This window comes from Oncorhynchus tshawytscha, unplaced genomic scaffold (genome assembly GCF_018296145.1).
Source record: "Oncorhynchus tshawytscha isolate Ot180627B unplaced genomic scaffold, Otsh_v2.0 Un_contig_1824_pilon_pilon, whole genome shotgun sequence".
In the NCBI taxonomy this organism is placed as follows: domain Eukaryota; kingdom Metazoa; phylum Chordata; class Actinopteri; order Salmoniformes; family Salmonidae; genus Oncorhynchus; species Oncorhynchus tshawytscha.
The window spans coordinates 386762-411226 of NW_024609829.1; the positions used below are offsets into that span (position 1 = coordinate 386762).

General features: G+C 46.6%; 1 protein-coding gene across 1 annotated transcript in view; it reads right to left on the minus strand.

Annotated features, from left to right (window-relative positions):
- Positions 1-24465, minus strand: part of LOC112247286 (kinesin-like protein KIF13B) — a 75951-nt gene that overhangs the window by 44547 nt on the left and 6939 nt on the right. Inside the window, exon 3 of the mRNA XM_042319240.1 lies at positions 19590-19683. Coding sequence (XP_042175174.1) covers positions 19590-19683 — 94 coding nt within the window. The remainder of the gene's footprint in view (positions 1-19589; positions 19684-24465) is intronic.

The following is a 24465-nucleotide window of genomic DNA, read 5'->3' on the forward strand; positions in this document are numbered from 1 at the left end:
TTGATTGGACATGATTTGGAAAGGCACACACCGGTCTATATAAAGGTCCCACAGTTGACAGTGCATGTCAGAGCAAAAACCATGAGGCCGAAGGAATTGTCCGTAGAGCTCCGAGACAGGATTGTATCGAGGCACAGATCTGGGGAAGGGTACCAAAACATTTCTGCCACATTGAAGGTCCCCAAGAACATGGTGGCCTCCATCTTTCTTAAATGGAAGAAGTTTGGAACCGCCAAGACTCATCCTGGAGCTGGCCGCCCGGCCAAACTGAGCACACAGGGGAGAAGGACCTTGGTCAGGGAGGTAACCAAGAACGCAAGTCACTCTGATAAAGCTCCAGAGTTACTCTGTGGAGATGGGAGAACCATCCAGAAGGACAACCATCTCTGCAGCACTCCACCAATCAGGCCTTCACGGTAGAGTGGCCAGACGGAAGCCACTCCTCAGTAAAAGGCACGACAGACTGCTTGGAGTTTGCCAAAAGAAACCTAAAGGACTCTCAGACCATGAGAAATAAGATTAAATCGGTCTGATGAAACCAAGATTGAACTCTCTCGTGCCAAGCGTCACATCTGGAGGAAACCTGGCACAATCCCTACAGTGAAGCATGATGGTGGCAGCATCATGTTATGGGGATGTTTTTCAGTGGCAGGGACTGGTCAGGATCGAGGGAAAGATGAACAGAGCAAAGTACAGAGAGATCCTTGATGAAAACCTGCACCAGAGCACTCAGGACCTCAGACTGGGTCAAAGGTTCACCTACCAACAGGACTACAAACCTTAAAACACAGCGAAGACAATGCAGTAGTGGCTTCGGGACAAGTCCCAAACTCAAGTCCCTTGAGTGGCCCAGCCAGAGCCCGGGCTTGAACCCAATCAAACATCTCTGGAGAGAACTGAAAACAGCTGTGCAGGGCCTCCCGGGTGGCGCAGTGGTCTAAGACTGTGCCACCAGAGATTCTGGGTTCGAGCTCAGGGTCTGTCGCAGCCGGAAGGCCCCGGGAGCGGCGCACAATTGGCCCAGCATCGTCCGGGTTAGGGAGGGTTTGGCCAGCAAGGATATCCTTGTCTTATCGCACACTAGTGACTCTTGTGGCGGGCCGGGCACAGGCCGGGCACAGTGCACAGTCCGGGTTGGATGGGCATTGTGTCAAGAAGCAGTGCGGCTTGGTTGGGTTATGTTTCGGAGGACGCATGGCTCTCGACCTTCGCCTCTCCCGAGTCCGTTCTGGAGTTGCAGCGATGAGACAAGACTACCAATTGGAAACCACGAAATCGAGGAGAAAAACAGGGTAAAAAATTATTTTTTTTCAATAAAAATAGCTGTGCAGCTATTGTGGTGCAGCTATGTGTGGTGTGCCAACCCTGACAGAGCTTGAGAGGACCTGCAGAGAATGGGAGAAACTGGCCAAATAAAGGTGTGCCAAGCTTGTAGCGTCCTACCCAAGAAGACTGAGGCTGTAATCACTGCCAAAGGTGCTTCAACAAAGTACTGAGGCAGGGTCTGAATACTTATGTAAATGTCATATTAACATTTTATTTGTATAAGTTCCCAAACATTTCTAAAAACCTGTTTTTGCTTTGTCATTATGGGGTCATTATGTATTGTATTAAGGCTGTAACAAAATGTGTAAAAAGTCAAGGAGGCTGAATCCTTCTGAATGCACTGCATCTTAAACATTTAAAAATCAGGGACCGGTGTATCAGTGAATCTTACACCACTAGCAAAATGCCTGAGTACTCCCTTATCTACCCCGTGGCTGGAAAGCTTTGAACAGCACTGCATGAACCCAATGACCAACAGTAATATTATACACTAACTCACAGGCCGTGAGAGAGAGAGACAATGAGACACTCAGTTTCTACAATGGATTCACAAAAATGCTGGGGATGCATTGTAGAAGAGACACGAAGTCAGTGCGTGTAAATGCGTATGTTCTTTAAAGGCCCCACACACTGATTGTCCATTAGTACAGGAGTCTGCTTTCTGCACATCATACTACAGACATTCACAATGACCACAAACACGTCAGTGGGTGCGGACCAGGCCTCCATGTCTCCGGCCCGGAAGCAGACAGAGCTGGGTGGTGGGCATAGCCAAATCAGGCATTTGTGACTGGAACCAGCATAGCCAATCAGGCTTTAATGATTGGAACCAGCATATCCAAATCAGCGCTCAGGTTCAAGCCCAGTGCAGCTATCGGACGATACGCGGACACACCCATTGTAGAAGGCAATTGGCAGAGGATACAATAGTTTAGCTTGCATGTTGGATAGAATCTGTCTGGCACATAGGCCATTATCAATAGGAGATAAGAACTCATCTCACAGACAGTTGTTTGATGCTAGGGGTGTGGCGGTAGCTGTAATAGGCTAGCCCAAGGCCTATAAAGGATTATTGGCGGATTAAACATGTGCTCACTTTTTACAGCCCTGCCTGCGACCTCAGGCCTATGTTGCCGACTGCTGAATCAGAAGGAAGGGTGTGAATGAGTGAGTGTGTGGGAGAGAGAGAGAGAGAGAGAGAGAGAGAGAGAGAGAGAGAGCGAGAGCGAGAGCAGATTGCTACATGTTCTCACACACACCCCAGCCAACTCCCTTCCTAAACAATGTAGCAACACTTACTTTGCCCTTGTCCTATCACTGACTGCTCCTCTAGCCCAAGGCACTGTTATTATCCGACCCTATCACAACACCATTACATGGCCAGAGACACATGGCCAGAGACGCATGGCCAGAGACACATGGCCAGAGACACATGGCCAGAGACACATGGCCAGAGACACTGCTCAGTCAGCAAGGTGGACCACCACAGTTATATGAATGGTTAAGTAGGGGAAACATTGAATTACTACTACTGTCAGATGGATTCTATGCAGAGACTTGATTTGAAAACCCTAGGGCTGACCACAAAAATGGCGCCAGAGAAGAAGGCAGACGTTTTACGTGTCCCCAATCGATTGTGTTTTTTGTTTGTTTATTTACATACATAATGTTGCTGCTACCGTCTCTTATGGCTGAAAATAACTTCTGGACATCAGGACTGTGATTACTCACCACAGACTGGCAGAATCCTTTGTTTCCTTTAAAACCTCTTAAGGAGGCTGCGAATTTTCGCAGCTTTTTGTTAAAAATCGCGCAACATTTCAGCTTCATGCTACTCATGCCAGGAATATAGTATATGCATATGATAAGTGTGTGTGTATAGAAAACACTCTGAAGTCTCTAAAACTGGTTAAATCGTGTCTGTGGCTATAACAGAACGTGTTTAGGAGTCAAAATCCTTCGAAAAACTGGTCACCAAAAACACAAAAATAATATCCATCCGCCAGTCAATGTATTGTCTAAGGCTGAAGAAAATACATGGCAATCCCCTGTAAACGCCTACAGCTTCCACACGATGTCGCCAATGCTGTCATTTAGGGGCGGCTTTATCCTTGGTTTGGTAACGTGACGCATTTCCTTTCTTTGGGCTCACCACAGGATGTTTTGAATGTGAAAACATGGACGATGATTTCAAGACTTGCTGCTATCGAATACAGATCGCCCAGTGATCAATTTAATAGATTATTAACGTTTATTAATACCTAAAGTTGGTTTAGAAAAGTAATTTGAAGTGATTTGTAAAAGTATATAGGCAACTTTTGTAATTTTAAAAAGTGACGTTGCGTCTTGTAAAGGGGCATTTTTCTGGATAAGACCGGTCTTCAGCAAATCACATTTTGGGTATACAATGACGGATTTAATCGGGAAAAAGACCCAATTGTGATGTTTATGTGACATATAGGAGTGCCAAGAAAGAAGCTTGTCAAAGGTAATGAATGTTTTATATTTTATTTCTTTGTTTTGGGTAGCGCCGGCTACCGCAAAATCTGTTGTTTTGTTGACGGTCTGGTATTCTGGGGGGTGTATGCTATCAGATATTAGCTTCTCATGCTTTCGCCGAAAAGCATTTTACAAATCTGACTTGGTGGCTAGATTCACAACGAGTGTAGCTTTAATTCAGTACCTTGTATGTGTGTTTTAATGAAAGTTTGAGTTTTATCAAAAACTTTCGGCGGCGCTCTAAAATATCCGCTGATTTGATCCCGCCACAGGAACATCCTCCCTAACAAGCTGACGAGCACGACGCGAACGATATACTGCTTTCTTGGGAACAGGCCCAGATCCCCGTGATTTGCGTGAAGAGGCGGCGGAGAAAAAAGGGGCCAGAGGGCAGAAATCGTAGGCGATCAAATAAACCCCCACTTCCTTCCATTCTGCTAGCAAACGTGCAATATTCGAAGAATAAAATTGATTGACAATGGAAGATTAAACTACCAATGAAACATTCAAAAGTGCAATATCTTATGCTTCATGGAGTCGTGGCTGAATGACGACACTATCAGCATACAGCTGGCTGGTTACATGCTGTACCGGCAGGATAGAACAGCGGCGTCTGGTAAGACAAGGGGCGGCGGACTATGTATTTTTGTAAGAGCTGGTGCACGATATCTAATGAAGTCTTGAGCTATTGCATCTCATGATAAGCTGTAGACCACACTATCTACCTAAAGAGTTTTCGTCTGTATTTTTCGTAGCTGTTTACATAGCACCACAGTCAGAGGCTGGCACTAAGACAGCATTGAATGAGCTGTATTCCGCCATAGGCAAACAAGAAAACGCTCACCCAGGTGGCGCGCCTAGTAGCAGGGAACTTTAATGCAGGGAAACTTAAAATCAGTTTTACCTCATTTCTATTCAGCATGTTAAATATGCAACCAGAGGGGAAAAAACCCTGGACCACCTTTACTCCACACACAGAAATGCATACAAAGCTCTATATCGCCTTCCATTTGGCAAATCTGACCATAATTATATCCTTCTGATTCCTGCGTACAAGCAAAAATTAAAGCAGGAAGCACCAGTGACTAGATCAATAAAAGTGTTCAGATGAAGCTGATGCTAAGCTACAGGACTATTTTGCTGGAACAGACTGGAATAAGTTCCAGGATTCCTCCGATGGCATTGAGGAGTACACCACATCAGTCATTGGCTTTATCAATAAGAGCATCAATGACGTCGTCCCCACAGTGACCATACGTACATACCCCAACCAGAAGCTATGGATTACAGGCAACATCCGCACTGAGCTAAAGGCTAGAGCTGCCGCATTCAAGGAGCGGGACGCTAACCTAGAAGCTTATAAGAAATCCCGCTATGACCTCCGGCGAGCCATCAAACAAGCATAGCATCCATACAGAACCAAGATCGAATCGTACTACACCGGCTCTGACGCTCGTCGGATGTGGCACGGCTTGCAAACCATTACAGACTACATAGGGAAGCACAGCCGAGAGCTGCCCAGTGACACAAGCCTACCAGATGAGTTACTTCTATGCTCGCTTTGAGGCAAATAACACTGAAACATGCATGAGAGCACCAGCTGTTCCTGAAGACTGATCATGCTCTCCGCAGCTGATGCAAGTAAGACCTTTAAAACAGGTCAACATTCACAAGGCCGCAAGGCCAGACGGATTACCAGGACGTGTACTGCAAGCATGCGCTGACCAACTGGCAAGTGTCTTCAATCTTTCCCTGTCCGAGGCTGTAATACCAACATGTTTTAAGCAGACCACCATAGTGCCTGTGCCCAAGAACACTAAGGCAGCATGCCTAAATGACTACCGACCCATCTGTAGCCATGAAAGGATGCTGGCCTTCTAGGCAGAGTTCCTCTGTCCAGTGTCTGTTCTTTTGCCCATCTTCATCTTTTATTGGCCAGTCTGAGATGTTACTTTTTCTTTGCAACTCTGCCTAGAAGGCCAGCATCCCGGAGTCGCCTCTTCACTGTTGATGTTGAGACTGGTGTTTGCAGGTACTATTTAATGAAGCTGCCAGTTGAGGACTTGTGAGGCGTCTGTTTCTAAAACAAGACACAAATGTACTTGTCCTCAGTTGTGCACCGAGGCCTCCCACTCCTCTTCCTATTCTGGTTAGAGACAGTTTGTACACAGCGTTGTACGAGATCTTCAGTTTCTTGGCACTTTCTCACATGGAATAGCCTTCATTTCTCAGAACAAGAATAGACTGAAGAGTTTCAGAAGTGCTTTGTTTCTGGCCATTTTGAGCCTGTAATCGAACCCACAAATGCTGATGCTCCAGATACTCTAAAGAAGGCCAGTTTTATTGCTTCTTAAATCAGGACAACAGTTTTCAGCTGTGCTAACATAGGAAAACATCTGTGCAGATTCCACCTGCCACTAGGCTGGGGTCCCAAATGGAATTAATGGAACCTTATTCCCTATTTAGGCCACTACTTTTGACCAGGGCCCATAGGGAACACTACATAGGAAAAAGTGTGCCATTTGGGACGCAGACCACAGTGTTGAGCTGACAAGTCCTGCCACGGACAGTGAGTTACCCCAGGCTTAGCTCTCTGACAGCCAGGGAGGGAGGGAAGGTGTGGGTGAAGGAAGGATGGTCGGTAGGGGAGTGGTAGTAATTGGCAGCTGCTTCCCAGTCCTTTTCCCACCAACCTCACCCCACAGCTTGCTCTCCTCATCCCCTGGCATTCCTATTCCCCACTGGGGCCTGGCTACAGCATGCTGTTTTAGCATCAGCAGACCGCTGTCTCAACCTGTCTGGGTAGTGAGAGTAAAAGACAGCTTAGAAGCATGCCCGCCAGGCACGCCGACTGCACCCATAAAACATGTGGGCCTTATGAATCATGATATGTGGGCTGGGGGAACAAAGTTGTCTGATACAGGCTGGAAACTCATTGTAAATAGTTATTCTGATCGCTCGCGTGCGTACCAGTGCAATATTGTGTGACTGTTTGTTCACTCCCATTGGCAGAGCGGTGACAACCAGGTAGGCGAGATATAAGCAAACAGCTCTAACTTCCCAGATCCTTTCCTAGAAGATTCCTGAAGGAAAGTGGCTTATAAATTGGACATTCAATCAAACTCAACACTAAAAACAGAGGATTGTGGAGTCAGAACAGAACCTACCATTCCCAGCCTGTAGAGTTAAATCTAGTGTCCTCTAGCCAGACAACTTCCCTCTATCTAGTGGGCTGTGCCTCAGACCTCAATTAGATTATTTGGTAGTTTGGGAGTTTATTGGCCAGGCTGTTAAGTTCAGTTCATGCCCCAATTAACCCAAACCCTGGAGTGGTCCCAGTGAAGACAAGCATTGACTAATGGAGGCAGGGAGAATCCTCTCCACTCTCCTGTGACGTGCTGCTTTGTTTACTATCATTCTGGGCAATAGATTTCTCCTGTCGCAGAGTCCCTGTAAAACTGTTTGGGAGCTTTTATCCTCAATTTGGGACGGAGCTCTGCTGTAACAGCAGCTGCTGCTCTGGCATTCCCCAACACACGTGTGCACACTCACTCACACGCACGGCTTATATAGGCCTGGCTACATACCACCGAGACAGTCTAGGGGAGGAAGAGATGGGAGTGGAATGTAACCATCTAGGTGGTGATAGTCCTGTTACTACATCTGTCCATCTAAACCATCAGAAGAGTCATGAATAACCTAATCCAATCCAAAAGGGCTACACTACCACCATACACCTCAACATTTTTTGGGGGGTGGCTGTCAAAAATACGTAATTTCTTCATTAGGCTTATTAGGATTAAATGCAGTAAATCTGAAGGGCTCTGGTCAACTGCAGCCAGACCCAAACTAGCACAGGCTAGTTCTAGTGGGAACTAACATCACATGTACAGTTTCTGCTAGCTCTAGTGTTCAGCAGCATCAAATCATCATTCTCATTCACAAGTGCTTTGTCAATCCTCCCTCCTTCAGCCCTCTACCTATTTTGTTACTCCATTTTTTCCCTTGCCTAGCATTTAGAGTGTTGGGCAAGTGACCGAAAGGTTGCTGGTTCGTATACCCGAACCAACATGAAAATCGGTCTATGTGCCCTTGAGCAAGGCACTTCATCCTAATTCACTCCAGGTGCACCGTACTACTACGTCTGACCCTGTAAAACACATTTCACTGCACCTATCTTGGTGTGTGTTACAATAACAATAAAACATATTGCACTTGCAGGCTCAATACACTGACTGAAAAAAACAATTAGAACACCTTCCTAATATTGAGATGAGAACCCCTCCCCCCTCAGAACAGCCTCAATTCGTTGGGGGCATAGACTCTACAAGGTGTCGAAAGCCTTCCACAGGGATGTTGGCCCATGTTGACTCCAATGCTTCCCACAGTTGTGTCAAGATGGCTGAATGTCCTTTGGGTGGTGGACCATTTTTGATACACATGGGAAACTGTTGAGCGTGAAAAACCCATCAGCGTTGTGGTTCTTGACACAAACCATACCCCGTTCAAAGGCACTTACATCTGTTGTCTTTCCCATTCACCCTCTGAATGGCACACAATCCAAGTCTCAATTGTCTTAATTATTATTTAACCCGTCTCCTCCCCTTCATCTACACCGATTGAAGTGGATTGAACAAGTGACATCAAGAAGGGATCATAGCTTTCACTTAGTCTGTCAAGGAAAGAGCATAGTTCTTAATGTTTTGTACACTCAGCCCACTCCTCTCTCCCCTGGTCATCCTCTCCTCTCCCATAACATCAGCCTCTAGCCCTTTCTTTTCCTCCATGATACCTGTCAAACAAGACAGGACGGAATCAGACTCATAAGATGAGCACTACAGGCAAAACCACCTGAAGGCATAGACGAGAGACACATTTTTAAACCTGCATATTTAGTTAATATTGCCTGCTAACATGAATTTCTTTTAACTAGCGAAATTGTGTCACTTCTCTTGCAACAGAGTCAGGGTATATGCAGCAGTTTGGGCCGCCTGGCTCATTGCGAACTGTGTGAAGAATATTTCTTCCTAACAAAGACAGCCAACTTCGCCAAACGGGGGATGATTTTAAAAAAGCGCATTTGCCAAAAAAGCACAATCGTTGCACGACTGTACCTAACCATAAACATCAATGCCTTTCTTAAAATCAATACACAGACGTATATATTTCTAAACCTGCATATTTAGCTAAAAGAAATCCAGGTTAGCAGGCAACATTAACCAGGTGAAATTGTGTCACTTCTCTTGCGTTCATTGCACGCAGAGTCAGGGTATATGCAACAGTTTGGGCCGCCTGGCTCGTTGCAAACTAATTTGCCAGAATTTTACATAATTATGACATAACATTGAAGGTTGTGCAATGTAACAGGAATATTTAGACTTATGGATGCCACCCGTTAGATAAAATACGGAACGGTTCCGTATTTCACTGAAAGAATAAACGTTTTGTTTTCGAGATGCTAGTTTCCGGATTCGACCATATTAATGACCTAAGGCTCGTATTTCTGTGTGTTATTATGTTATAATTAAGTATATGATTTGATAGAGCAGTCTGACTGAGCGATGGTAGGCAGCAGCAGGCTCGTAAGCATTCATTCAAACAGCACTTTCGTGCGTTTTGCCAGCAGCTCTTCGCAATGCTTCAAGCATTGTGCTGTTTATGACTTCAGGCCTATCAACTCCCGAGATTAGGCTGGTGTAACCGATGTGAAATGGCTAGCTAGTTAGCGGGGTGCACGCCAATAGCGTTTCAAACGTCACTTGCTCTGAAACTTGGAGTAGTTGTTCCACTTGCTCTGCATGGGTAACGCTGCTTCGAGGGTGGCTGTTGTCGATGTGTTCCTGGTTCGAGTCTAGGTAGGGGCGAGGAGAGGGACGGGAGCTATACTGTTACACTGGCGATACTAAAGTGCCTATAAGAACATCCTATAGTCAAAGGTTTATGAAATACAAATCGTATAGAGAGAAATAGTCCTATAATTCCTCTAATAACTACAACCTAAAACTTCTTACCTGGGAATATTGAAGACTCATGTTAAAAGGAACCACCAGGTTTCATATGTTCTCATATTCTGAGCAAGGAACTTAAACGTTAGCTTTCTTACATCGCACATATTGCACTTTTACTTTCTTCTCCAACACTTTGTTTTTGCATTATTTAAACCAAATTGAACATGTTTTATTATTTATTTGAGGCTAAATTGATTTTATTGATGTATTATATTAAGATAAAATAAGTGTTCATTCAGTATTGTTGTAATTGTCATTATTACAAATATTTATATATATACACACACAAATAAATAAATATATATAAATAAATAAATATATATATATATATATATATACACACAAATAAATAAATAAATAAATATATATATATATAACACTAAAATAACACATCCTAGATCTGAATGAATGAAATATTCTTATTAAATACTTTTTTCTTTACATAGTTGAATGTGCTGACAACAAAATCACACAAAAATTATCAATGGAAATCAAATGTATCAACCCATGGAGGTCTGGATTTGGAGTGACACTCAAAATGAAAGTGGAAAACCAGACTACAGGCTGATCCAACTTTGATGTAATGTCCTTAAAACAAGTCAAAATGAGGCTCAGTGGTGTGTGTGGCCTCCGCGTGCCTGTTTGACCTCCCTACAATGCCTGGACATGCTCCTGATGAGGTGGCGGATGGTCTCCTGAGGGATCTCCTCCTAGACCTGGACTAAAGCATCCACCAACTCCTGGACAGTCTGTGGTGCAACGTAGCGTTGGTGGATGGAGCGAGACATGATGTCCCAGATGTGCTCAATTGGATTCAGGTCTGGGGAACGGGCGGGCCAGTCCATAGCATCAATGCCTTCCTCTTGCAGGATCTGCTGACACACTCCAGCCACATGAGGTCTAGCATGTTCTTGCATTAGGAGGAACCCAGGGCCAACCGCACCAGCATATGGTCTCACAAGGGGTCTGAGGATCTCATCTCGGTACCTAATGGCAGTCAGGCTACCTCTGACGAGCACATAGAGGGCTGTGCGGCCCCCCCAAAGAAATGCCACCCCACACCATGACTGACCCACCGCCAAACCGGTCATGCTGGAGGATGTTGCAGGCAGCAGAACATTCTCCACGGCGTCTTCAGACTCTGTCACGTGCTCAGTGTGAACCTGCTTTCATCTGTGAAGAGCACAGGGCGCCAGTGGCGAATTTGCCAATATTGGTGTTCTCTGGCAAATGCCAAATGTCCTGCACAGTGTTGGGCTGTAAGCACAACCCACACCTGTGGACGTCAGGCCCTCATACCACCCTCATGGAGTCTGTTTCTGACCGTTTGAGCAGACACATGCACATTTGTGGCCTGCTGGAGGTCCTTTTGCAGGGCTCTGGCAGTGCTCCTCCTGCTCCTCCTTGCACAAAGGCGGAGGTAGCGGTCCTGCTGCTGGGTTGTTGCCCTCCTACGGCCTCCTCCACATCTCCTGATGTACTGGCCTGTCTCCTGGTAGCGCCTCCATGCTCTGGACACTACGCTGACAGACACAGCAAACCTTCTTGCCACAGCTCGCATTGATGTTCCATCCTGGATGAGCTGCACTACCTGAGCCACTTGTGTGGGTTGTAGACTCCGTCTCATGCTACCACTAGAGTGAAAGCACCGCCAGCATTCAAGTGACCAAAAGATCAGCCAGGAAGCATAGGAACTGAGAAGTGGTCTGTGGTTACCACCTGCAGAACCACTCCTTTATTGGGGGTGTCTTGCTAATTGTCTATAATTTCCACCTGTTGTCTATTCCATTTGCACAACAGCATGTGAAATTTATTGTCAATCAGTGTTGCTTCCTAAGTGGACAGTTTGATTTCACAGAAGTGTGATTGACTTGGAGTTACATTGTGTTGTTTAAATGTTCCCTTAATTTTTTTGAGCAGTGTACATATAAAAAATATATCTTTTAATTTTAAATCGACCTTTTTGGTCCTCCAATAATTGGCATTGGCATTGAAAAATCATAAATCGGTCGACCTCTACTTAACGCAAACGACAAAGAGATTGTTGACAATCGAAACACAAATATTTCACCAACTAATACATTTCACTTTGTGATATGGCCAACACAGACAGACAGACACACACCTGGTTCCCTTTATCCATGCACATTCTTTGAAAATGCCTCAGCTGAACTTCTTCAGCTCTTTAAAAACATCCAAAACAATGGCAGGTATCTGACACGGGACAATTTCATAGAGTTGTATGTTTTGTTTAACTTTGCAATCATTGGTTTTTGTTTTACATACATTTGAAAGTGAAAAATCTGAGTTTCAACATCACTTCATTATCGTGGAATTCATTTCACTGACACTAAGCTACATAGAACTGACATCACCCCAGTAAGTCATACTTTTGTGCCATTCTCCAATACAGAGAGTAGATAGGCTGTGTGATTTACCCTCTAGTTAGGACTAGGCCCATAAAGAGGCTTTGAACATGTCTCCTCTGTCTCCCATCACGATGCCTCTCTGTCTCTTCTATCCTTCCATCACGATGCCTCTCGGTCTCTTCTATCCTTCCATCACGATGCCTCTCGGTCTCTTCTATCCTTCCGTCACGATGCCTCTCGGTCTCTTCTATCCTTCCATCACGATGCCTCTCGGTCTATCCTTCCTCACGATCCTTCCCTCCCACGATGCCTATCCTCTGTCTCTTCTATCCTTCCATCACGATGCCTCTGTCTCTTCTATCCTTCCATCACGATGCCTCTGTCTCTTCTATCCTTCCATCACGATGCCTCTCGGTCTCTTCTATCCTTCCGTCACGATGCCTCTCGGTCTCTTCTATCCTCCCATCACGATGCCTGTCTCTTCTATCCTCCCATCACAATGCCTCTCTATCTCTTCTATCCTTCCATCACAATGCCTCTGTCCCTTCTATCCTTCCATCACGATGCCTCTCTGTCTCTTCTATCCTTCCATCACGATGCCTCTGTCTCTTCTATCCTTCCATCACGATGCCTCTCTGTCTCTTCTATCCTTCCATCACGATGCCTCTCTATCTCTTCTATCCTTCCATCACGATGCCTCTGTCCCTTCTATCCTTCCATCACGATGCCTCTCTGTCTCTTCTATCCTTCCATCACGATGCCTCTGTCTCTTCTATCCTTTCATCACGATGCCTCTCTGTCTCTTCTATCCTTCCATCACGATGCATCTCTGTCTCTTCTATCCTTCCATCATGATGCCTTTCGGTCTCTTCTATCCTTCCATCACGATGCCTCTGTCCCTTCTATCCTTCCATCACGATGCCTTTTGGTCTCTTCTATCCTTCCATCACGATGCCTCTCGGTCTCTTCTATCCTTCCATCACGATGCCTCTCGGTCTCTTCTATCCTTCCATCACGATGCCTCTCTGTCTCTTCTATCCTTCCATCACAATGCCTCTCGGTCTCTTCTATCCTTCCATCACGATGCCTCTCTGTCTCTTCTATCCTTCCACCGCCCCACTTCCTTTTATCTCTGGCTTTTCCCATCATACTCATCTCTCCCAGACCAGGAGCCGTGTCTCGTACACAAACACAGTGAGAGAAAATCCCACAGCCCAGCCCAGCCCATAATTTCCCCCAATTTCTTCCCAAGAACTTAGTGAACACTGTATAGTGCAGTGAGTCAGTTTAAACCCTGCAGCCCAACAGCACAGCTCAATCTAACCAACCCTCACCAACAGCACAGCTCAATCTAACCAACCCTCGCCAAACAACACAGCTCAATCTAATCAACCCTCGCCAACAGCACAGCTCAATCTAACCAACCCTCGCCAACAGCACAGCTCAATCTAACCAACCCTCACCAATGCATTGTTACTGGATGTCTTTCTTGACCAGTTTCACCATAAAGGAGAGGAGAACCCTCCCGCCCCCCAGCCATAACCCACTCAGAGGTTGATGGTTGCCACACTGACAGCTGTCACAGCGAATCAGGGTCCGGGATGCAGCACTGGGTTGGGGGGTGGATTTCAGATTCCAGAGGGCCGTGAGGGGCCCTGTCCAGCACCCCATCACCCAGTTACACATCACGCAACACGGCCCACCGGCCAATGAGAGGAGAGGGGGAGGCAGTGAGGAGTGCCCGCCCGCCAGCCTGTCTTCCCTCATTCGTTCTCTCTGTTACGATCGCAGTCACTTAAAAAAATAAGTTTCCGCGTGGATGCACGCTGGCCGCTCACTCCCCTCTCCTGTGACTGTGCATGCCATGGTCGTGGAAGGCATAGGGAGGGTGAGTATGGAGAGGGATAAGGTTCAGCCTGGGCTACAGCCTATTAGAGGTAAGGGTTAGGGAGGATGGGGTATGGGACACCCTCCCCTGTGCTCCTTACTGTACTATTGACCTAAATACAGGGATGTAAACTGGTGACCACTCCAATTTGCATACCGTCCCAACAGATCCACAGATGATGCAATCTCGATTGCACTCAACACTGCCCTTTCCCACCTGGACAAAAGGAACACCTACATGAGAATGCTGTTCATTGACTACAGCTCAGCGTTCAACACCATAGTGACCTCAAAGGCCGAGCACACCCCCATTCTCATCGACGGGGCTGTAGTGGAGCAGGTTGAGAGCTTCACGCTGCAACAAACTATCGTGGTCCATGAGACAGCTGCACCATCAAGAGCATAGAGCACTGGTTGCATCACCGGCTGGTATGGCAACTGCTCGGCAAGGCGCCACAGAGGGTTGTGCGTATGGCCCAGTACATCACTGGGGCCAAGCTTCCTGCCATCCAGGACCTCTATACCAGGCTGTGTCAGAGGAAGGCCCTAAAAATTGCCAAAGATTCCAGTCCCCCAAGTCATAGACTGTTCTCTCTGCTACCACACAGCAATCGATACCGGAGCGCCAAGTCTAGGTCCAAAAAGGCTTCTGAACAGCTTCTACCTCTAAGCCATAAGACTGGAGAACAGCTAATCAAATGGCTACACGGATTATTTGCATTAACCCTCCCCCCCTTTTTTTTTTACAATTATCTTTACATAGTCACTTTACCCCTACCAACATATTACCTTGACTAACCTGTACCCCCACACATTGACTCGGTAACGGTACCCCGTATATAGCCACATTACTGTTACTCTTATTTTTTTACTTTTGTTTATTTAGTGATAATTTTTCTTAAGACCGCATTGTTGGTTAAGGGCTTGTAAGTAAGCATTGAACTGTAAGGTCTACACCTGTTCGGCGCATGTGACAAATAAAATTTGATGGCCCAAAAAGGTGACAATTCTTTTGCTACGGTGTCACAATAGCAAATTTTTCTAACGATGTGATTGATACCAGGCCAAGTATCACGAGTAGCACTGTGATACCACAGGGTTTTTTGTTCAGTATAAATGCCTAATTATCATCATGGCGGTAAGGGGAAAACACACTAGACCTATATAAACCATCGTTAGCCTACTCTTCAGACAACTTTACACGCGCATCCTCTTCTTCCCCTCGCGCGCGCATCCTCTTCTTCCCCTCGCGCGCGCATCCTCTTCTTCCCCTCGACTTTCTCTTTTCTCTCCCTCCACCCACGCTCCCTCCTCTCCCCCCCCCGTCCGCTCTTCTTCTTCTCGCATGCGTCGTCTTCTTCCTTCTTCTTCTCCCCCCACGAGCGGCCTCTTCTTCGTGCCGCCCCTCCTCCTCCTCCTCCTCCTCTTCTCGCGTGCATCCTCCTCTTCTCCTTCTTCTTCTTCCCCGCGTGCGCTTCTTCTTCTTCCCCCTGCGTCGCCTTCTTCCCCGCGTGCGTCTTCTTCTTCATCCCCCCGCGTGCGTCTTCTTCATCATCCTCGTCTTCTTCTTCATCATCATCCCCCGCGTGCGTCTTCTTCATCATCCCCCGCGTGCGTCTTCTTCATCATCCCCCCGTGCGTCTCTTCTTCATCATCCCCCCCGCGTGCGTCCTCTTCTTCATCATCCCCCGCCGTCTTCTTCTTCATCATTCGTGCGTCTTCTTCTTCCCCCCCGCGTGCGTCTTCTTCTTCCCCCTGCGTGCGTCTTCTTCTTCATCATCCCCCGCGTGCGTCTTCTTCTTCATCATCCCCGCGTGCGTCTTCTTCATCATCATCCCCGCGTGCGTCTTCTTCTTCTTCATCATCCCCCGCGTGCGTCTTCTTCTTCATCATCATCCCCCGCGTGCGTCTTCTTCATCATCATCCCCCCGCGTGCGTCTTCTTCATCATCATCCCCCGCGTGCGTCTTCTTCATCACCCCCCGTGCGTCTTCTTCTTCCCCTCCTTCTTCGTGCGTCTTCTTCTTCTTCCCCCCGCGTGCGTCTTCTTCTTCCCCGCGTGCGTCTTCCTTCTTCTTCGTGCGTCTCCTTCTTCGTGCGTCTTCTTCTTCTTCTTCTTCTCCCCCCGCGTGCGTCGTCTTCTTCCCCCCGCGTCATCGTCTTCTTCCCCCCCGCGTGCGTCGTCTTCTTCTCCCCGCGTGCGTCTTCTTCTCCCCGCGTGCGTCTTCTTCTTCTCCCCGCGTGCGTCTTCTTCTTCTCCCCGCGTGAGTCTTCTTCTTCTCCCCGCGTGCGTCTTCTTCTTCTCCCCGCGTGCGTCTTCTTCTTCTCCCCCGCGTGCGTCTTCTTCTTCTCCCCCCGCGTGCGTCCTCTTCTTCTTCACTTCCTATTCCGCACGCTTCTTCTTCCTCCTCCTCCTCCCCCACGCGTCTTCGTCTTCTCCCCGCGCAGTCTTCTTCTTCTTCTCTTCCTCCTCTTCTCATCCCCCGCACACGTCCTCCTCTTCTTCTCCCCCCACACGTCCTCCTCTTCTTCTCCCCCCTCACACACGTCCTCCTCTTCTTCTCCCCCGCACGCGTCATCCTCCTCCTCCTCTTTCCCCCACGCACGCGTCCTCCTCTTCTCCCCCCCCGCACACGTCCTCCTCTTCTTCTTCACACACGTCCCCTCTTCTTCTCCCCCGCACGCGTCATCCTCCTCCTCCTCTTCTCCCCCCCGTCCTCCTCTTCTCCCCCCGCACACGTCCTCCTCTTCTTCTCCCCCCTCACACACGTCCTCCTCTTCTTCTCCCCCCGCACGCGTCATCCTCCTCCTCCTCTTCTCCCCCACGCACGCGTCCTCCTTCTTCCCCCCCCACACGTCCTCCTCTTCTTCTCCCCCTCACACACGTCCTCCTCTTCTTCTCCCCCGCACGCGTCATCCTCCTCCTCCTCTTCTTCTTCCCCCCCGCACACGTCCTCCTCTTCTTTCTCCCCCCCACACGTCCTCCTCTTCTTCTCCCCGCACGTCATCCTCCTCCTCCTCTTCTCCCCCCACGCACGCGTCCTCCTCTTCTCCCCCCGCACACGTCCTCCTCTTCTTCTCCCCCCGCACACGTCCTCCTCTTCTTCTCCCCCCACACGTCCTCCTCTTCTTCTCCCCCCCGCACACACGCCCTCCTCTTCTTCTCCCCCCACGCACGTCCTCCTCTTCTTCTCCCCCGCACGCACGTCCTCCTCTTCTTCTTCTCCCCCCGCACGCCATCCTCCTCCTCCTCTTTCCCCCCGCACACGTCCTCCTCTTCTTCTCCCCCGCACACGCCCTTCTTCTTCTTTCCCCCACGCACGCGTCCTCCTCTTCTTCTCCCCCCCGCACCCGTCCTCCTCTTCTTCTCCCCCGCACCCGTCCTCCTCTTCTTCTTCTCCCCCCGCACCCGTCCTCCTCTTCTTCTCCCCCGCACCCGTCCTCCTCTTCTTCTCCCCCGCGTTGCATCATGCCTACGAACAGACCTTAGCCGTGGTATATTGGCCATATACCACATATAATATGAAATTACATGTTGAGAGTTTGAGCCCAAGTCTGACTGAACAAGTCAACACTGGATTCCAACACTTGTTCAAATAAAGCCTTTCGTCACTATGCAAACTCTAATGGCAGCAGGAAGGATATAAGCGAGGCAGCTGTAGGCCCATCCTGCCTCAGCCAGGGTATCAACAATAGACAGTGTACTGTAGGCCTATTGACCATTCATTAGACAGGCCCTATCTGACATGATCATTTTCCACTCATGAATCACAATACACCAGATCAGGCAACACAGAAGCTGCTCCAGTTTCAACTGTTCTGCCTGCGGCTACGGCACCCTGGCCTGTTCACCGGACATGCTACCTATGAAAAGCCAACTGACATTTACTCCCGAGGTGTTGACCTGTTGCTCCCTCTACAACCACTGTGATTATTATTTCACCCTGCTGGTCATCTATGAACATCTTGAAGAACAGTCTGGCCTTAATGGCCATGTACTCTTATAATCTCCATCCAGCACAGCCAGAAGATGACTGGCCACCTGTCAGAGCCTGGTTTCTCTAAGTTTATTCCTAGGTTCATGTCTTTCTAGGGAGTTTTTCTTAGCCACCGTGCTTCTACATCTACATTGCTTGCTGTCTGGGGTTTTAGGCTGGGTTTCTGTACAGCACTTTGTGACATCTGATGATGTAAAAAGGGTTTTTATACATTTGATTGATTAACAGAGAGGGCTATCCCCGTTTATAACTATTGCTACAGGAGAGAAAACACCTTATCGGCCATTAACTTTAAGACACAGGAGCAGAGACAAAACATTGCAAGTTCAATGTTCCACTCGTCACAATGGAGAGAGGTCAGTTAAACAGGCAACAACGTCCCACCCTCCACATGCTGGGAGCAGGAAAAAGGACAGGGGTGTGGAGGGATACCGATTGGGTTAGGCGTCGCCTGAGAGAGAGAACTCCAGTGGAAGCGCTGTCTGCTCCTGGAGCTCATGGGGAGTGGGACTCTCCTCCACAGACACAGATCCACTCATACTGCAGTCATGTGAACTGGGGCCATAGGAGGCATCTGGGGCCCTATGGCAATGAAAGCCTATGGGAGTGGGAGAGGTGCCTCTATCCTAAATAAACCAAAGAAACTGGGCACAACGCTGAGCTGTGTATACTGCAGACAGTCGTGTGAACTGGGGCCATAGGAAGGCATCTGGTGCCATGAGAGTCAGTAGAGGCTCTATAGGAGTGAGTGAGGAGGGCCTCTCTTTAGCATTCATCTCTCCATCCCAGGATGAGTCTCAGCAGCAGGTCCCACAACATGAACCCAGCTCCACCGTTTAAGTGTCTGGAGTATGATGGGGAGCAGCCAACTCAGTCTTTCTCCAAGTGTGAAACCCCCCCCACCTCTCACCCCATTGTCTCCCAGTTGGAAAGAAAGAGACAGAAAGAAAAGGCAGAGAAAGAGAGAAATGATAGCGCATCCCTTGTTTAACCCCATAAAAGCCAGTAGAGGATCTTTATGGCCGACAGATGCTAAAGCAAACGTGTGCTTCTTTCGCTCTCTCTTCCCCTTTTTTGTTATGTCCCTCACTCCCTAGCTTCTCCAAAAGTAAAAGGGGGTTCCGTGGTCACCTGGTATTGGCCCGTGTGACCTTCCCCCACGTTGTCGGGGCAATGGAAGGGCTGAGAAACAGAGAAGAAGTCAGCTGGAGGAGAGTTATGCCCCAACACAGGCAGAATGAGGAGAGGAGCAGGAGAGGAATGAGGAGAGGAATGGGCCATCGAGTGACACAAGCTCTCCCAAATAGACCTGCTCAACCCATCTTCCTGACCCAAATCATTATGCACTCAGCAGGCGATACAGACAGACTGACTGTCGACAACAGTCATGTGACACTATCCAAATCACTGGACTCCCACTCTCAACAACTGAAACTGAGTCCCATGGGTGGGTGGGCGCGCGCACACACACACACACACACACACACACACACACACACAAACCTAGAGTCTCCTTTGCCCAGGTTTCCTCCGCCTGGATGCAGGATGGTCTGGTTGCCTTCCATATCCACAATACATTTTGTGTTCAGGTCCTTTTCTGTGAGGGAGAGAAGGGAAAAGGTTCAGAGTACTGTACAAACATTCAGAGCAACCTCCAGTTGCACGGTAGGTACTTCATCATGCGGACACATCATCACGTGACTAGAAAGGAGAAAAACCGTACACTATTTACTGATTACATTGTGGACCTGAATGGCTCAGTTGGTAGAGCATGGCAGATGCTATGGCAGTATTGTGGGTTCGATTCCCAGGGCCACTCATGCAAAAAATGTATGCACACATGACTAAGTCGCTTCGGATAAAAGCGTCTGCTAAATGGCATTTGAATTCAAATCTCACACAGCATCCCCTATGACTTAAAACAAAACTTTCCATTAGGTCTGTCCCCAACTTTAAAAAAAAATATTGGTTGACCGAAAGTCTGTTCTTTCGACCAATTTATTGGTCTATTTTTAAACGTGTATTTTTACATATAGACACACCCTAAGTGTTTTAATAAAATGCACTGAGCTTGTCTGATGATTAAAGCTTACTGTTTCATGAAATAAAAACATGCCTCACGAGTGCAGCAACGCTCCCCATCCAACCTGACAGAGCTTGAGAGGATCTGCAGATAAAAATGGAAGAAACTCCCCAAAGACAGGCGTGCCAAGCTTGTAGCGTCATATCCAAGAAGACTTGTGACTAATTGCTGCCAAAGGTGCTTCAACAAAGATCTGAGTAAAGGGTCTGAACACTTACAGTACCAGTCAAAAGTTGACACACCTACTCATTCATGGGTTTCTTTATTTTTACTATTTCCTACATTGTAGAATAATAGTGAAGACATCAAAACCATGAAATAACACATGGAATCATGTAGTAACCCCCCAAAAAAAAAAAAGTGTTAAATAAAAAATAAAACGCTGGTTTAGATTTTAACTCTGAAAGTCAGTTAAGAACAAATCCTTGTTTACAATGACGGGCTACCCCGGCCAAACCCGGACGACGCTGGGCCAATTGCGCGCTGCTCTGCAATGCTTTTCCAACAGTCTTGAAGGAGTTCCCACATATGCTGAGCACTTGTTGGTTGCTTTTCCTTTCCTCTGCGGTCTAACTCATCCCAAACCATCTCAATTGGGTTGAGGGGTTGGGTGATTGTGGAGGCTAGGTCAATCTGATGCAGCACACCATCACTCTCCTCCTTGGTCAAATAGCCATTACACAGCCTGGAGGTGTGTTTTGGGTCATTGTCCTGTTGAAAAACAAATGATAGCCCCACTAAGCAGGTCGACAGGTAGCCTAGTGGTTAGAGCATTGGACCAGTAACCGAAAGGTTGCTAGATCGAATCCTCGAGCTGACAAGGTAAAAATCTGTTGTTCTGCCCCTGAACAAGAAAGTTAACCCACTGTTCCTAGGCAGTCAATGAAAATAAGAATTTGTTCTTAATTGACTTGCCTAGTTAAATAAAAGGTTAAAAAAAAATGTAAGCACAAACCAGATGGGATGGCGTATCGCTGTAAAATTCTGTGGTAGCCATGATGGTTAAGTGTGCCTTGAATTCTAAATAAATCACCAGCAAAGCACCATCACACCTCATCCTCCATGCTTCACGGTGGGAATCACACATACGGAGATCCTACTCTAAGTCTCACAAAGACACGGCCGTTGGAAACAAAAATCTCAAATTTGGACTCAGCAGAACAAAAGGACAGATTTCCAACAGGTGCGATACATGGCCCCGTCCATTGCTCATGTTTCTTGGCACAAGCAAGTCTCTTCTTATTGGTGTCCTTTAGTAGTGGTTTCTTTGCAGCAATTTGACCATGATGGCCTGCTGGAAGGCCTGATCATTGTCATGCTGGAAGACCCAGCCACGACCCATCTTCAATGCTCTTACTGAGGGGAGGAGGTTGTCGGCCAAGATCTCGCGATACATGGCCCCATCCATCCTCCCCTCAATAAGGTGCAGTCGTTTGCAGAAAAGCATCACCAAAGAATGATGTTTCCACCTCCATGCGTTATCAGACGAAGCATGACATGCGTAAGAGCATGTTGTGTCTCAACAGATTGTGGGCACAGCACAAAAAACCTTAGATGATGTAAAATAAGGTCTAAGTTACAACATAGTCAAATATGAATCAAATCTGAGTTCACACATTTTTAGATAATGGGTGTTAAAAGTAAAATTGTACTATTTTCATGAAAAACATTTTTTTACCATGTTTTCATGGTATGGTATGAAAAATGGGTCAACATTGAGCACCTTTATCTCAAATGTTGTCATTCAGGTCCAAAAAGACCCTTTCTGAGCACTTCTACAACAGGCAAATATGCATGGAAGGTTTCATTCAAATAAAAAAGTGATTGAATTAAAATGGATTTACCCATATATTATTATTAGTATTCTAATATGAATTACATGACCCACTGCTGCTCCCGAGTGGCGCAGCGGTCTAATGCACTGCATCTCAGTGCTAGAGGCGTCACTACAGGACCTGGTTAGATTCCAGGCTGTATCACAACGGGCCATGATTGGGAGTCCCATAGGGAGAAACTCCCCAAATACCCAAGAAGACTCAACACTGTAATCGCTGTCAAAGGTGCTTCAACAAAGTAGTGGGTGAAGCGTCTGAATAATTATGTAAAAGTGATTTAACCAAGTTTATAAAATTAGCAAAAGTTTCTAAAAAAAAACTATTTTTGCTTTGTCATTATTGTGTGTAAATTGACTAGGAGAAAAAAACTATTTAATCCATTTTAGAATAAGGCTGCAACGTAACAAAATGTGGAAAAAGTCAAGGGGTCTGAATACCTTCCGAATGCACTGTATATGTTATGTATAAGAGGCTATTTAGTCTTGGCAGAAACCTTTGTTAAGTGATTGGTGGCCGGTGCTGGGTAGCCTAGGCCCTGGCTTGTTGCCTTTTCTCTTGAGAGTTGAGCTGTAACTCAATCAATAACAGTAGAACAAAGTGTCTGAAACCATTAGTCCTCCCTCACACAAATACCTCATGTGATGTGGGACATTGACTCAACCACACTTTGACCCTGGCCCTCTGATGCCAAACCATGACTCACCACTTGGCCTTGGAGACAACAGCTATCACATGCACCACTCAGGCTCAGCCAAATGGCTCAGTACTACTTACTTGATTGGAAGATGGTGCTGACTGTCGCAAAAACCAAGTTTGCGAGTTCAATTGCCACAAGGGTCACATAGGCTACTAATGGATACTGTAGGCCTATATGACACAATGATTTTGGCTAAGGCCTTGTCAGTTAGTGTAGCGGTGCATTTAGAGGCCTAATAATAGCAACTGTACTGCTAGCCTAAATATGGGCCAATCCCTTTCCACATTCAGCTTTCTCATTTAAAAGATCCCATGGCACTTATCGTAAGAATAGGGGTGTTAACCCCAGTGTCCTGTCTAAATTCCCAAGCTGTCCCTCATACCATCACCTAATCATCCCCAGCTTACAATTGGCTCATTCATCCTCCTCCTCTCCCCTGTAACTATTCCCCAGGTCGTTGCTGTAAATGAGAAAGTGTTCTCAGTCAACTTACCTGGTAAAATAACGGTAAAATACATTTTAAAAATTAGCACACTTTTGCCATATTATGATGTAGCCTAGATTTAATCTGTACTTGACTATGTAGAAAATGATTCCTCACTGTATTCTTAGTCACATGGTAGTAATATTTCAAAAACTAAATTATTTTCAAAACCCTGTGTTTCCTCTTGGCCTCTGGGGTCTAATATTGACAATTCATAAATGTTTTACCATAGACAGGAACACACACACACAAACAAAAAAAATCCACAGCTAGGCTATAAACACACCCATACACATTCCATTTCAACCACAATAGGGCTGTCCGACTAAAAAAAAAAAAATACTGGTTCTTTCGACCAATCGACTGCTCAAAAGTGTATTTTTCCATTTATGGACACCCTAAGTGTAATAAATGATAAATAAAATGAACTATATGCATAGAGCTTGTCTGATGCTTAAAACTTACAGTCTGATGCTTCAAGAGGGTGCCAGAGAAAAAACCATAACCTGACCCAACTATTCTTCTCCCGCTGGCTTTCGTAGATTCTGACATCACTCTACTGAAGATGCCGGTAATAGGCTACACACGGAATCAACAACCTTTCTCATGTGGAATGCCGATTTATCTCCCCATTTCTACCTATCTGCGTGCCAGTTATGGTTTTCATAGGCACATTTTCATTTCATTTATAATAACGTCTTCATATCACAAAAGCATTGTCATGTGGTTAATAAAAATTATATCCAAATTTAAATGAAAATGATAAACCTAAAAAGTAACTTCCATTATCAACTAGGTAAAAATAGCCAACAAATAAAAACATTGCAGCCTACAGGTAGAAAATATTCTGATAAAAATAAATATCCTATAAATCACACTGGCTGCACATGGCCTGTCTGCAACTAACTTGAAACATTTTATCAACTATTAACTTGCTCAGGCCTAAAGCTGGTGCTAGTGAACTTCCAACATTGTATCAAATATTCTTGGCCCTCAGAGTTTCCTGCACCAATGAACGCGGGACAGACAAAGATGTAGGCTAATTGCGCAAAGGATAAGAAGCAGTGCTTGACTTCGGCAAGAGCTAACCCGGAGCGGAGTACAGGCAACCCAAAATGTTCTACTGCTTGAGCTCCTGTTTCTCTTATAGAATATTAGCTCAAAAGTATTGTGGAGGTCATGCACCTAACTATAAACAGTACCAGCACCCAAAATGAGTACCGAAACACATCAGTCCAAGTCAAGCACGGATAAGAATCGTATTTTATGACGTTTCCACT